Source organism: Amphiura filiformis, chromosome 7 (assembly GCF_039555335.1).
Source record: "Amphiura filiformis chromosome 7, Afil_fr2py, whole genome shotgun sequence".
Classification (NCBI taxonomy): domain Eukaryota; kingdom Metazoa; phylum Echinodermata; class Ophiuroidea; order Amphilepidida; family Amphiuridae; genus Amphiura; species Amphiura filiformis.
Genome location: NC_092634.1, coordinates 10,072,799 through 10,089,078, shown reverse-complemented (window position 1 = coordinate 10,089,078; position 16,280 = coordinate 10,072,799). Strand labels below are relative to the sequence as shown.

The window sequence follows — 16,280 nt, the reverse complement described above, 5'->3', positions numbered from 1 at the left end:
ATTGGAACTAATATCAAAATGTTTCTGTATAAATCTGTGGCGAAGTTAACTTTTTGAAACTATAAAACCTGTAAATCATTATCTTAGCCAAGAAACCGAAAATAAAACAGAAAAATAAAAACAGTTGTTTTACATAGTTTATTCCATAGATAATACAAGGCGTGCACCATAGGTTGATCCAAAACTTTTGAATACAGTACAATAGGGTCATCAGAGGCGCTAGTTCGAATCCTTTGTTTGAACTCAATTGATATTAAAAAGCATGTAGGAATAATGTGATACGGACAATGCATAGCTGTTTGTTATTCCGTCAGAGATAAAAATAAGAAGCTACGAGAGAGTGGTAGTACAGTAAGCCCAAAATTAAGGTACCAGTTATGTTCACCTTTGAGAAAATACTTGAAAGTGAACGCTCCAATGGAGCCATTTGGTGCAACATTTTTACATATTTATTGGTTATTTTCGGAGCATATACTTCAGATTTCCAACTGAGCCGCGAATTTTAGTTTTATATGAACACTCATGCTCAATCGCAATTAAAGCCTCAATGAAGGCATTTGGTGCAACATTTTTTACATTATTATTGGTTATTTTCGGAGCATAGGCCTATTATATGCATCTACAGCCCAGGGGCGTAGCAAGAGCCCCGGGGGCTCATGGACAAGAAACAGAGCGGGGCCCGTTTGGCAGGGCCGGATTTACCATTGGGCCAGAGGCCCCACAAATTGCCCTGCGCATGTTCCTTTTAGCCCAACAACACCATGTTTTGGGCCAAAATATGGTAAAATTGCACATTTTTGGGAGCTTCATATATAGCAAGATTCAACTTCATTTTGGGCAAAAAGAGTCTGAAATTGAAAATTTATTTTGCGCGCAAATGTCCTAGTAAGATCGGAACAAAATGCTTATCTCCGTCTAATTTCGGCCCTGTCTTTTAACATCTCTTTAATCAGCGCTTATTCCATTTTCACTTTTGCTTGGGGCCTATGGACTTCGTCCAATCTGTCCCCCCGCTTGCTAAGCCCCTGCTACAGCCGAACCATGAATCAATATAGAAACTATACTCGTATTAGTGAACGCAGAAGTCCAGTGAGCGCTCCCATTCAGAGACTGAACGAATGTGTTTTTCAACGAAGCCCGGTGATTCCGATGTCAATTACGAAAACCTCAGTTTCAATTCAAATATGGTAGCACAAAGCTATGCCGCGGGATCTGAGGCACTGCCACGGAGATCGTGATTGGACACTTGTCAACAACTGAGAGTATTGAGCTCTACTGGCACGCGTCTGATAGATCCATGGTACGCGCAATATAAAAGGCAACCACTCGACTTGGACTTAGTCCTATTGTCCATATTGCGTATATTGTCGCGTGCGGTTTGCAAATGTTTGCACATTATTTATCTAGGGAAGCCTCTTCAAATATTACCGCGCTGCCAAGCTGCGTTGATTGGTCGAATGCAATATAGTTGTTGTAGTCGCTTACACAAACGTTAATGCAGTGAGAACACGGACGTGGTATACAGAAAAATCGCGTGACCCAGGATCGGTAAAAGTCAACTCCCACAAAGTAAAGTACTATGTGGAAGGCAAATTGCCTCAGATTCGAAGGGTCCATATATTGGGTTTTTAATGTTATATAGCCTACATTACCAGCCGTTATCCATGGACCCGAGGGAAGGTCTACAACGCTGCTTGCATCACTTAAGTTCCGCAACGTGACCTAGTGTTAGAAAATTTGGCATAAAGAGACAATGCCCAAGATTGTTTTTTCGCATAGATACTGATATTACACCTTAAGCTTTACATTAAGTGGCAAATTTAATTGTCCATGCCAGAGAGATGCAGGCAATATGACAAAATCTGGGAACATGAAGGTTGGCCAAATCGGTTCATACTTTGTAAGATTGATGTACTGGATGACATATTTTCACATGCCAGACTAGACCCACCTGACCCCCTGGGTAGGGAGATATGGGTACCCCTAATTTGGGGCTTTTGACACAGGAAAATTGCTGTGAAAACAGTTGAAAAATGGCAAAGTTTATGAAGTTATTTTTCTATCAGCAACTTCTCGATTGGATTTTATTTTGAAATATTTGTCAAGAGCATAGTTTATTTGTAATATAGAACTTGAAATTGCAATGATTGGGGTCTTGGGTTTTCAGGAGGGGGTCATCAATGTTACCCCTCTTTAGCATTTTTAAAAACTGTACAAAAAGGGCAATTTTTAAAGCCCTTTTATAAAAATATACATCTTAAATATTGATTTTTTAATGTCAACATTTTGAGGCTATATTGGTCTACTCCAAACAATAAATGGTAGATTTGGGCGGTGTAACAAATTTGCATAAAATTGGTGTTTCTAGACAGTATTTTCGCCTAATAAATTTCTTGAAAATGATATTGTGAGTATAAGAATTGGAGGCAACTGAATGTGACGATTCTATTTTAGTCTTAAAATGCCTAAAATGTTTTCATATGGTGACATTGTTTTAGAATTTTCTATACAGAATCATGTCAAGTCTGCAGAAGTGTTTCTAAACACAAAATAATTCGTATTTAGCTATCCGAGTAAAACGCAAAACAGAAATACTGAATACAGGATTACCTTGTAAAAGTGTGATAAACCACGATGAACAAAATATCAATATAAATGTAAGTCCATTATGTAGGCCTATTGTGTCTGCATTTTTTAAATTATATCATATATATTGTTTTCATATATTAATAAAAATTATGCCTAAAAGCCCTCAATGTTATGAGTAAGAAACAGTGCTGTGCGCAGCACATTGAAAATGGAGGGGGGAGGTTGTTCAGTTCCCCCGAATGGAGTCTGATTAGGACTAGGAGTGTAAGGTGCGGGCGAAATCAGTCATTTCGGGGGAAATGACTGATTTCTCCCCGAATGACCAACAAAAGTGGGAGACCGTAGCCCCTGCCCCCCCTTGTGCATGCCACTGGTAATAAACTAGGATATTAGTTGGCTACTAGCTAATTACTAACATAAATCACAAGAGTTTTATAAAGGAGTAAGTTAATCAGTACAAATAAATTGGATCACAGTTTACATTCACAAATAAATTATTCTAGAAACACTATGCTGCAAGTGCCCAAGAATCTTAGCCATAAGATGTGGCTCCAATAGGCCTAGCTAATAGCTGGGGCAGATATGGTCTTTTAATTATGTTCTTCAATTTCATGCTCTACTGCATGCTTGAACTGCAACTGCCTTATAAATAGTATTCACTAATTCAAACCAGGATTTTTATTCAATTGTTGTTATTTTTAATTGATACCAATGAATGCGGACCCGGGAAGACACATGGTACATCTCTTGTTAGTAAGCCCGTTATTCTCTGCATTTCTGCCTATCATACTATTGTCTGTACTTTACATAGTCGGGTTCATTACATAGGTAAGGCCAAGTAAAATAAAAAACATGTTTCACGTCCGGATTTTTGAAAAAGTGACAGATTTCCATTTGAGATACCCAAATATTGCGAGTATCCTGCTTTATCCTGCTATATTATCTATAGGCTGATTGTGATATTTTAAAACAAAGCAAGTAAGTGCACAGCCAATCTACTTTGTGACAATTTGTAGATGGCTTAGAGGAATGTAACTTTACACTTTCAGCTCCAAACAAGATCTTCAGATGTCAAGTCAACTCGAAAATAATGTTGACACTTGTTGCTGAAGCAAATGAACCTCAAAATCTACATAAGAATATTTATTCTTATGATACTATTCTTGCATACATGAGATTCTGGCATACATGCTCATTTGATTTTAGTATACGTGCAACATGGCATTATGCATGAAAGACACACGATATATTTCAGCTTTTTTATGGTTTAATCAAATGTTCTTAGTTCGGTGGTTGGAAAAACACCTCACCACATTAAAGACACTAAGCAATTTGTGGATTTTGTGAGCGACCTCAATATTGCCCCGGATGAATTGATTGTTTCTTACGATGTCACTGCATTGTTTACCAGTGTACCTGTAGACAACGCTATTGAAGCAATTCGCGCACGCCTAGAGGAGGATACTTCGTGGAAAACCAGGACATATCTTAACGCCGAGCAAGTGCTTCGACTGTTAAAGTTTTGTCTAAATACAACTTATTTTGTTTTCCGCGGACAATTCTTCAAACAAAAACATGGCGCCGCCATGGGTGGTCCTGTTTCACCAACGACATGCAATCTTTTTATGGAACAGTTTGAAAGCTTAGCCCTTGAATCTGCACCACATCCACCCAGAGTGTGGCTTCGCTACGTGGACGACACGTTCGTAGTTATTAAGCGGGACCATTTCAGCGAATTCACAGAGCATATCAACTCGCAAAGTGATCACATAAAGTTCACAAGTGAAGTGGAGGCGGATGGACAGCTTCCTTTCTTAGATACTTTGGTCAAGCGCTCCGAGGACGGTTCATTACGGGTCAGTGTGTATCGTAAACCTACACACACACCGACCAGTACCTCAATTTTGACAGCCACCATCCGCTAGAGCATAAGTTGAGCGTAATCAGGACCTTGTTCCACCGGGCGGATTTCGCAGTTACGGACCCATTAGACAGAGAGAAAGAAATCTCGCATGTGCAGTCCGCGCTAACATGATCATGATTGGTCAATTTGGCTCCACGGAGCAAAAAGTCAGCTACGCGTAGCAGCTCCACGTTGTGGCGGTTGCGGCCTACCATATCAGTGTCCCATATGATATTTCTATTGCAAGAAAATTTTATTTGTACTTAAATACACTAACTGGAAATTAAATACACTAATTAGTGAGGACCGGTATTTTGCTGTGGATATGTTTAACTGCAATTTGCGGGTAAAAAATTTGAAATCCTGAGTAAAAATTTTGATCATATTCAACTCTTTGAGAAACAATTTATATAAAAGAATGCATGTAAAAGCCAGCTGCAATACAATGTACATTATTGACACACTATCACTCTCTTTATCTACGGCAATAATAGAATATCGATTTCAATCGAATTGAATACGATGCTCAGTTTTGAGTTTGTAGTTGACTACTAAGCGACCTAAGCGATCGATTGCTAGCCAATCAGATAGAACTCCTTTTCTTGCGTTCGGTGAAATACCAGTCGCCCGTCGCTCACCAACGGAGTATTAAATTTATATTTATCGAATAGGAAGTCGACACTGTGCGTCGAAAAGAACGGTAAGATGCAAAGTGTCATCATGATTATGCACTAATAAAAAACTGAATTGCTAGGTCTATAATAACTCATATTTATATGTTAATGCTAAATAATGTTGTATGATCATGATTTAAATCCTAAGGGAGTGCTGCTTACCAAATAATTGTTGATTTATTACTTTTGTTTGAATCTGTTCATAAACGGTTTGTTCAATCAACCTGTTCTTTAAAAACTTTAAAATTCCTGAGTGTTTGACCAAGTATTTTAGGTTTTTCTCATTTTAGGTCGAATAAAATCTAGAAACACTTAAATTTTAGTAACATTTTGCTTTTGTTATCTATGTTATTAAAGTTTAAAACCTTACTCAACTTAATAACCAGCTCTAAATAAAGTATGTAGTTGAAATAATCACGTATTTCATTAATATTACAATATTTTCAGCTTTGTAATATTGCTTAAATACCATATAGAAACACTGTATTTTCTGAAAAATGCAACACCGCCCCAAGATATTCTAATTTGTTTCCCACATCCACATGTTGGGTCACTCTAATGACACAAAAAAAAATTCAAAATTTTGATGTATATTTTTTATATTTGCATTTGAATTCATCGACTAAAATTTCAATTTTTTAAGACATTTTGAGGGGGGTATGTTTAAACACCCCCCAGAGCCAAATGATAGGGGTTGGTTGAATGTCAATTGTTCCCTGTAATGCCCGGGGTAGGTGTTTCCTACACATACTTAATTTACTTAAATAACTTCAACCACTTGTGAAAAAATGAGAATACAAAATTGTCCTAAATTCAGGAAAAATTCATCCATTTTTAAGGGGGTAGATTGTACCAAAACAAATAAGGGCTATAAACCCTTAACAAGGGGGGGTCAGAATCCTGAAAAAGTTTCAGTGAGAATGTTTCATCAAACACCCTACTACACCAAATATGGGCAATTTCGGTCAACCTTGATGTTCCTGCCACTGCCTGCTTTTCTCCGGCACGATCAATTAATATCTCAGATGACTTAACTCACACAATTTGCCAAAAATGTTTTAGTGAAAAAAATAACGCGAAGTTTGCATATGCAAACTAGGAAATTAGGGTGGTTTGGAAAAGTTTCTCCTAGCATAATCATTCACTTACCAAAAATAGTTTGCCATTATGCTATTCACCTTGTGCTGTTAATACGTAAGGCATTTTTTTTATCATTCCGCTACGATTGAAATTGCCCTAATTACCGTTCCATTTTTATGTGTCACTATAGTAACAGACAGCATCGTTATAGTGGTGTCTTTGTTAGGAGTATTAGTTTCCGCATTGTCTACCAGCGAGGAGGCTGAGTATAATCATTATAATTAAAATATACCGTATATGATGGGACATACTGGGAAGAAGACTTAGAGCTGCTAAATTTTCTTCAACATGTCTAACGCGATTAAAGTCGCCATAGCGGCTTTGACAGGTAAGCAGCCTTGATTTGAACAACAGATAAATAATCAGACAATCAAACAAACACATAAACATACATACATACATACATACATACATACATACACAACAGCAAGCATCAAACAAACAAACATACAAACAAACAAAAGGATAATACGATTATTGAAGGCATATTAGGCAGTAAAACCGTTTTTCTTTTAATGTACATTATAATTTTTAATGTTTGCATTGTTTATACCGTTTTCATAATTTTAAATACTGGGATGCCAAGAACAACTGAAATCTATTGACAGATCATTTCAAAATCCACGCAACATACATGTATACATGTAAATATATAATTATAGAGTTAAACCGAGTTAGGCTTTTTGGATGTTTTTTTATTGTAATTGTTGTTATTATTATTATTACTTTATTTTTCTCGGACTGCCCCAGGAACACAGGCCACCTACCTTTATAGAGTACTAGCCCATTGTTGGGCTAGATGACAGGTCATGCAGCAATACAATGGATCTGACTGACGAATCATGTCCCCATGTCCCATCTACACCGCTGTTGGTTTGTTTCTGTTAGTTTCTGTTGTTAAGGATATTGCTGTTAAAATGTGAATTTGGACTTTGTTTATATCACAGCTATTGCATGTGCCTGTGGAACCAATGTTTGCTTCTTGGGACAGCAGCCTGACCCAGATCATCCTGAAATGGGTTTATGTTCGGCGGAATGAACCCGACACCTCTCACCGGATCAGAGGTCTTATATTACCAGGGTGATCCGTTAACGCTGGTCAACAATGAAAATGTCTTGGAGTTACGTGAGAAACTAGGATGTACAGACGCAGATTCGAAAGGTATTTATATCCATTAATTACATAAAATGAGAGCAAACAGAAAATTTTAAACTAAGCAGTTTCACGGAAAAAGCAGTGGGATCAAGTCGATCATGCCGTCAGTCCAGACGGCAAAAATGTTTGAATTATCTTTTATCTACAATCCTACAAATGCATCTACCAAAAAGTAATACTACCTTTAAATATTGGCCATTATTTCTAAACGGTTAATTGTTTGGAAAATTTAGGATATGTGGACGAAGCAGTATTTATTTCTGCGCATTATGACAACCCATTTGTTGCAATGCTCCTAATATTGATGTCGCAGCGTACATTTTAATAAAAGCAACACAAGATTTAAAAGTTACAGCAAACCCTTATTGCCTTGTATTCAGTATCTATTGAAGGAAATCTGTTCAGCTCTTACTGGATTATTTGTGTTGTTTCATGTATTTGAAGGGCATCAAAACATGTGATAAGCAATAATATTGTCATTATTCACAACAGTGATCACGTAATTTCAAATTGAAAAATGAAGATTTCAAAATTGTTTTCTGACTAACAATGTCTTAAATTGTCTACAAATGCAAGTTGTCCTTTTTAATGGTAAAGTTAGATTTAAAGTTTACTGATTGGGAGGTGTTCACAACATATTGCGACCTTCTTGGTCACAGAAAACATTCAATGTTTTGATATGGTAGTAAGGGGTGGTGCAATAATTATGTGTACCCCGGGGTGGTTAATTATGGGGGGGCAAAGATTTTTGGCAGGCCAAAAGGGGACAGCAAGCATTTTGGCAGGTCGAAAGGAGGGGGGTCAAGCGATTTTTGACAGGCCGAAAGGGTGCAAGCGGCACATATATTTTGTGCACCGTTTCTATATTACGCCCTAAAAAGGTATAGGAAAACATTAGGAACACGTTAAAATATGCAAAATTTCCTGCTCGCTACGCTCGCATTATTATGATAAGACAATTTAAGGTTTTAAATTAGGGTTCCCCAAAATCTTAGTGTGTAGCGGGGGCAAAGCTTTTTGGCACATCAAAAGGGGTGGGGCAAATGTTTTTGGCACATCAAAAGGAGGGTCACAGAATTTTTGGCACGGTCAAAGGGGGCGACGATTTTTGTCAGACCACTTTGAGAATTCACCACCCCGTGGGTACACATAATTATTGCACAACCCCTAAGTAAACAATGGCCACTGATATGAATAATGACACGAAACTAGAAGAAGAATCCAATGAACGTACCCGTTCATTTTCTTCCGTGGATACTGAATACAAGGCAATAAGGCTTTGCTGCAACTTTCAAATCTTGGGTTACTTTCAATTAAATGTACGCTGCCACATCAATATTGGAACCATTGCCACAAATGGGGTGTCATAATGTGCAGAAATAACATCTGCTTCCGTGCTTCTATTGCATATTCCAAATTTGTCACACAATCAACCGTTTGGGAATACTGACCATTATTTAAGGGGATAATTACATTTGGTAGATGTTTATTTCCTGTTTTCTTTTCAACTAAATTTAAAATAATCGGTATTCGGTCTTCAGCGATGGCACTGGTTTTGTCAGCATTACAATAATTGGTAAACGTAAAGGTCCCCAACTCATTTTAGGGAGGGGCTACCACCTGTGCCATACGCGGCCAGTCAAAATGACCAAGTTCCTATCTTTGTATTTCATAACTGTATTGAAAAGTCATTATCATGATTTATATTAAATATTTTTCCAGTTTTTGGAGCTTGCAAACCAAATGGTTATTAAATTTATGTTATTTGAGGTTGATGCTGCCGCTGACAATACTTCTTTTAGTGGAGGGGGGTGTTAGATTATCGCGATATTAAGATATACAATGCTCTACAATGACATTATTTGTTGAGAAATTAAAGGGCATGGTATTAGCATTTATCAGGATGCGTCCAGGAAGTTTAGCATCTTCTTATCGTACACGAACGCAGAATAAATGACATACAAACATGCTGCAGCATGCTGGGAAATGAATCCGTCAGTGAAAAACAATTCTCTCTTCGAAAATAAAATTAACACACATTTATATAGCGTAAAGTAAGATGAAAATACACAATAGAGTGTATGCAATAAACCAACCGGAACGGTATAACAATTGAAATGGCAGTCAAGCTGGTAGACAGTTCTAAGATAACTTAAGATGACAGAGGGACATGTCTCTAGATCGATTCCACAACCATTCATACCTATCACACGTTTTATTGTATTATCATGCGAATTTTCCCGTGGTACCTTATGGAGGACATAAAGTTGTTGTGACGTAACTGGGATGAACTCATACATGTATATTGGTCGTTTGAAAATCCAATTCGAAATGTTATCATGGATACGGTGCCAAATTCAGATTTCTAAATCCTGTTACCAGCGGTTCTCCTCAAAACATTTTAATTATTGGCAATTATAAATTGTATCCTCTTTGGTTGATTATTTTTGCTCAACGTAATCCCTCTTAAATATTCTATTTTTTTTAAAGAAAAGATGAGAGCTTTATGGTACCTGATCTGTACCACTATTTTTATTGGTAATCAATGTAAAATTGTCTACAATTATTGTTCAACGTTACCATGGGATGCAGCCCTTCTGATCGTAATAAACTTCCCTACTGATAAAAGCATTAATCAGGTTGAATGCAGTTATTAGACCATGCATCTACATTTTCTGATATTAAAATTCTTCAATGGAGGATAAAAATCGGCATGAGTGCATCACCAAAAACAGACGCTCTATACATAAATATTTAATACGACAAGGCCAACACCTATGACCTACTAATATTAGTTACATGTTATTAAAAAACTCGGTCGAATTTCCCCAAAGTTTAAAAAATAAATAACGGTTAGCTAATGAAAAAGTGAAATTCAGCAACGCGACGAGGTTTATTTACCCGAAATATGAGTTGCTAGTCTCCTGCGGAAGGCGGGATGACAGAGGATGATTTAAGTACTACCCAACACCCCACTGGGTTAACCATGCACCTAGCATAGCAGTGTGAGGAAACATGTGAATTATCCTTTATACACACATCACTTTTTGTTCGAACTGATAGCTCTGATGTGGATTTGAATTCTTTTTATCTATCGTCAAATCGTGGTCGTGTACAGATTACAGGTTTTAACCTCTTTATTTAAAAAAATACTAAATTATGATGATTATACTAATAAAAAATACTAAATTATGATGATTATCATGTCAAAAGTCCAACACAAATGAACCTATCATTAAACCTTTCATTGATGTGTTAAAACAATATCAAAGACTCTTAGTCTACCACAACTAAAATACCTTATGTTGCTACTGTTTCTGTTCAGGGGAATGGGCTGAATGGAGTGTATGGAGTGGATGTAATAAAGAATGTGAGCCAGGAGCATGTAATAAAGAATGTGGTACAGGAAGTAAGACTCGATCGAGGATTTGTCCTTCCGATTCGTGTTCTGGAAATGCCACCGAAAGTTCGATCTGCCTCAAACGTAGGTGACATATAATAGTGAATTATAATGCATCTCAAGTAATTCATAAAATAGCGTTTCCTTTTGGCAATAATGTATATAACGGAAGATGAGTTCAATATATATCAATAAAAGTAAAGTATTGGAAAATAGGAGAAAGCACTGGGAGAAAACAAACTATATATCATAAGGTTTCAATGGTTGTACCGTCATAACATATTTTATAAACATTATCAAAGAAGGAAACAGGAAAATTGATCCCGCATATGGAGAATCGAACCCGAGCCTGTGCTTCACCCATTTAGAGGGGGACCTTCATGATTAGACAGACTGTAATTTCGATAAGCGGTTATTCTTAATTGGAAAACGGGTTAACATTAAAGAATACTAAAGTTTGTTTTAAACGGTAATCTTTGAAACCAATATCAGAGAGTTGATATTCTTGAGAGGGCACTCTATTCACGTGGTTTCTTTTCCAACGCTAAAAGATCACGAATTTTGGTGGTTTGCAAATGAAAAGTGTCCACACTATCGATTGATTACGTAACTGTTATGAATAATGTATTAGGTTTTCAATGCAATCGCCTCGACCCATCAATACATATTATCTGTATTTATCAAAGTACTTGGAATAGCAATCTGGTGAGTTCACTGAACTACGCCCTAATACTGATGGAGTTTTAATGGCGTTTAATGGCGCTAATCCTCTCCATACACAGATGAACAAATACAATAGGAGAAGGTCAACACATATGACCTCCTATATGACATGTTATATGAGATGTACAACAACCTGAATATCATAAAGATCAGTGTTCGTTTGTGCATATGAACTGCATATTTACAATACTAAATATTAGTCGTTATATATTATGCCAAATATTGGTATTATGACAACACGGTATATGCATTGTATATAAAACAACTAATAGATCCTGCTATCATGGCGTCAGGTCATTGGTTCATCATATCCCGTATGTTTCTTAAAATTCATTCATATTTGAGACAAATTTCTGTGCCCATTTTATAGGCGTACAGGTGGATCCGGTTTTTTGGTCATTTTCATTTCTTTTTGATGAAAGAATTAAGGTTTTCCACTGCACGGAGGCCACTATGTGATACTAATTTAATGCTATTTGTAAATGAATGCGGATTCCCGGTTGTTGTTTTTCCACAGTGTGACAACTGTCCACCCATCCAGACAACATCATAACATAATAAAACGTCTGTATTTGTACGATGAGTAAATATTAAACTGAACTTTGCCTTGGAACATTGTGTAAGACGGTGTAAGATTTTGTGGGCGCCCTCAACATTATTATCCTCTTTGTATCCGTAAATGACATGGCATAGACTGTGTGAATTCTATGAAGACTACTTATAGGGTCATATCCATGGACACAAGTAACGATAATTGACAACACGATACGCGACTGTATTTAGGGGCTAAGCACTAATAATTAATAATGCCGGGTAGGGCCTACTCCTGGGCGACTCGTGTGGGCAAGGACGCTTAGGACGGTGACCAAATGAGTCCCAAATTTCACCGGGGGTGGGGGGGCACTCAAGTATGATAGTGTAGGCCTAAACGCATGACTTTTTAAACACCCCTAAAACGAGTTTTACCCTACCAGCAAATTTAGGATCAATAGGCCTAAGCTAACTTAATACACTAAAGGAAGTTTTGGATGAGAAAACGGACATTTTGATGAGAAACGGCCAAAATGGTGAGAATTTAAATTTTCTCATTCTTTTGGATGAGAAACTTCCTGGTGTGTGTGTCAATCATTATTGTCTTATTAAAAATGGTGAAAATTGGTAATCCCCGCTGAGCTCAAAATAAACATTATTATTTTGTCATCCAAAAGAAGAATGAGAAAATTAAATTCTCATCAGTGGCCGTTTCTCATCGAAATGTCCGTTTTCTAATCCAAAACTTCCTCTCAGTAGTGATAGGCCTATAGGCCTAGGCCTAGAATTTACCTCCTAAAGAGTTTTTGCCTAGTAAAAATGCAACAAATGTAGGCTACCACTTTTGGACTAAAAAAATTGAAAAGATAGGCCTACTTCCAACTTGTTCAGTTGTGGTAACACCATGGTCGCAGACATGCAAAAAAGCTCAAAAACAGATAGTAATGAAACCAGTTTTTATTTTCCTTGCTCTAGCGAATTCACAGAGAAGGTGTTTCTAGTACAATACAGCGTCGGACTCTAGCTGAGAGCGTAGCCTAAGTCCAAACGGACTCCAAGAAGGGCTCTCCATACACAAATGAACAAACACAAAGGAAGGTAGTCTCCTCCGTGACCAGCTTGATTTCGATGGAGCGAAAACAAATTGGCTGCAGAGGAGACGGGTAATTTTGCCATGCAAATGAGGTGAGTGTCATCCCCCTGCCAATATCATTGAACCGAATAAATATAGATGTTGAATGAATAATCCATAGGTAACTGGTGTCGAGCAGACTGGCGTTGTGGACCTTCCTATCCGGCTGAGAATGGACAAGAGGCAAAATGCCTTGGACAATGTTGCTCTACAGGTGGTTGGTGTAAGGATACCGATGAGCATTGTATCAATTCCGTTTACAAGGATTACAGATGTTGCACTCGATTAACATGTGACGTCGAAAGTTGCTGAATTGATACCATTTACAGTGCACGACAAATGGAAGGCTGCGAACTCAACAACGTTATACTAAACCTCGAAGGGGCAGGTGTGGGAGTGTTTTCGGAGGAGGCGTAATCTGGACTTGCGGACTTTACAAGGTCTACCAGCTCATTTGTGGCAAAGTGAATGGGGGTAGGGATAGGGTAGGGGCGAGGTCATTCCCTGCCCTCACTATGTAATTTTCACGCATGATGGAATTCAGTAATATATCATAGGACGAACGTGCTTAATTGGAACTAATACCAAAATATTTCTGTATAAATCTTTGGCAAAATTCACTTTTTAAAACCATAAAACCTGTAATAATTACAAAAACAAAGCCTTTCAAGGACAAATCTGTGTATTTACCCTAGCCAAATATATGGCAAGCCAAGGGGTCCAAAAGCGTGGTACTGCTACGCGTAGCTTCTTTCTCGTTACGTGCAGCTTATGAACCAATCAGATTCGCGGTTTTAAACACGTGGAGCTGATGTAAACATCCTCTCTCACAAATATTACGTTTTTAATTTTTGTGAAAATATCTGTAGTATATCAGCAAAAAATGGTATAGGTGTTATTAAAGTAATATCTGAACAGAATGATGATTGTTCTATATTTAGGGGGCTATCATTTTCTTCGGAAGGGGATCCCAAATATAGGGGGTCATACTTTTTTGGAAAGAAAAATAAGGGGTTATGATTAAATTGATTATGACAAAAATGTAGGGAAGATGACTACAGAGAGTGTGTTTATTGTATTTAAAAAGACTGATTGCAATACAATTTTAGCCTGTCTAGGGGGTAAGGTGTATCGGTGGTGGGAGTCGGGGGTGAACTTTTTTGATGCCGAAATAGTGAGGGCCGCAATTTTATTGACGCCGACTTTTTGTAAATTTAGGAACCCCCCCCCCCCTGATGACCCATTTTACTCTCTCCATATTTACACAGTGGCATGTGATATCGTTTTCCCTGCAATATCTTTACACAGCGCTTTACATCAGTAGTAGTTGTTGTTTGACCTTCATATCCCCTGCACCGCTAATACAGCCCGAGTATAAAGTTACTTGCTATTAAACACGGTGTAAACTTGGGAACACTAAATAAATATGCTTTGTGTCATTTTAGCCAGGCATTAGCAACATGTTCTCTTGACACGTGCAGAGGATTCCTAGCACTATACTACGCGCAGCTATCGACCCAACCACGTGATTAAATTTGACTATTTTGATTGGTCAAACAGCTGCTCGTAACGAGAAAGAAGCTACGCGCAGCAGTTCCACGCTTTTGGACCCCTTGGCTTGCCATACAAATAGCATTTAGCTAGGGCCTCTTTCTGTCAGGCTCTTTCTTCTATCAATCGTATAATCAGCCATCATAACCATTGCACTTTCTACCTTACCTTCAAAATGCTGCTGCTCCCGCAAATTATATAGTATATTGTCGTCATCACTCGCGGCCCTACACTTCTCATATCGCCTTGATAAGAGTTCGAAGCCCTGTCAACAACAGAGGGCAGTAATCCCATGGTAAAGAATGTCCCAATGTCTGATGAACTGCGCTAATGAGCTGGTCAGTAACCACTGAATAAGCTTGTCTTCGGTAAACATTTACAAGTAACGTTCACAAAGTTGTCAATACAATTACTAGAAGGTCGTGCGATGCTAATCCAACCATTTGTTAATCATTTATTTCTTGAGGGAGCAATTATTACTCCTCAAAAATATTACTGCCATGTTGATGACATCATAGTTACTCGCATTTTGTTCATGTTGAAATTTTGAAACATTTCTTTATTTCACCTGAGTTTCCTTGCCGAATTTCTAGCATCATCTCCTTTTCAAGATACAGCTTTTCTAAGTGTTATGTCACTTCTGTATAATTCTTATAATTTGTATTATGAATACAAATAGTGATGTCCGTTTGTGCTGTATTTTTGACAGTTTTCCATATCCGATTTTAATGATAAAACATATTCCCTACTGAAAAAAATGAAATAGCAAAAATAACAGTTTGTAACATTCTCCATGAACTCGACCATCTATTTTTTTGGATTAGTGATGTAATTAACGTGTGTAATGAGATTCTCTCTTTCTGAATCTGACTGGTAAAATATTATTTTTCATCACGATTTCGCATCAAATTCATACATTTCTGGGTCAAAAAGCATATAAAACATTTTGAAATATTGAAATATGGTTTATAAATAACGCTAATAAAATCATTTGAATTCATCGCTTTTTATGATTTTCAAGGCAATATGCATAAATGATGATTCTGCATGTACATAATTTTTCACTTCTCACAGTAAGCTCGACTTTTGAGTAACGTTCATTATTGATCAAGGTTTCTATTGTTTGCAGTTGACATCAAAGAACCACATGGGTATGAGCATCGAGATAAATTTATTTCGATGGTATGAGCTTGTGATTGAATTGGATTACTCAGGTTATTGATCGCTTTATGGAAGCGAACATGACACATATTACGTAGGATTCCATGCCTGTGTGGGGAGTTGAACCCAAGCGTCCAGAACTATGAACACTTTGAAGTGCTAGCACCCTGCAGGGCCGTGCACTATGAACCATAGGCTGGTGGTACAAATTTCACATAACTCTTGGTCAATGGTCATGAAAATATCAACTTCACTGGCTAAGGGCCGTGCTCCGTGAGCACAATGTCTAGTTAGTATGTGACATGATCTGCTCCATGGGG

General features: G+C 37.5%; 2 protein-coding genes across 2 annotated transcripts; both read left to right on the top strand.

The window, feature by feature from the left end:
- Window positions 1-4,175: 4,175 nt before the first annotated feature.
- On the top strand, window positions 4,176-4,514 carry LOC140157620 (uncharacterized). Its single transcript, XM_072180859.1, has one exon. The coding sequence runs from the start codon at window positions 4,176-4,178 to the stop codon at window positions 4,512-4,514; it is 339 nt and encodes a 112-aa protein (XP_072036960.1).
- A 2,821-nt stretch (window positions 4,515-7,335) lies between these two features.
- Window positions 7,336-13,687, top strand: LOC140156261 (uncharacterized). Its single transcript, XM_072179251.1, has 3 exons — window positions 7,336-7,468; window positions 10,788-10,946; window positions 13,370-13,687. The coding sequence occupies exons 1-3, from the start codon at window positions 7,342-7,344 to the stop codon at window positions 13,558-13,560; spliced, it is 477 nt and encodes a 158-aa protein (XP_072035352.1). The 5' UTR covers window positions 7,336-7,341; the 3' UTR covers window positions 13,561-13,687.
- The last annotated feature ends 2,593 nt before the right edge of the window (window positions 13,688-16,280 follow it).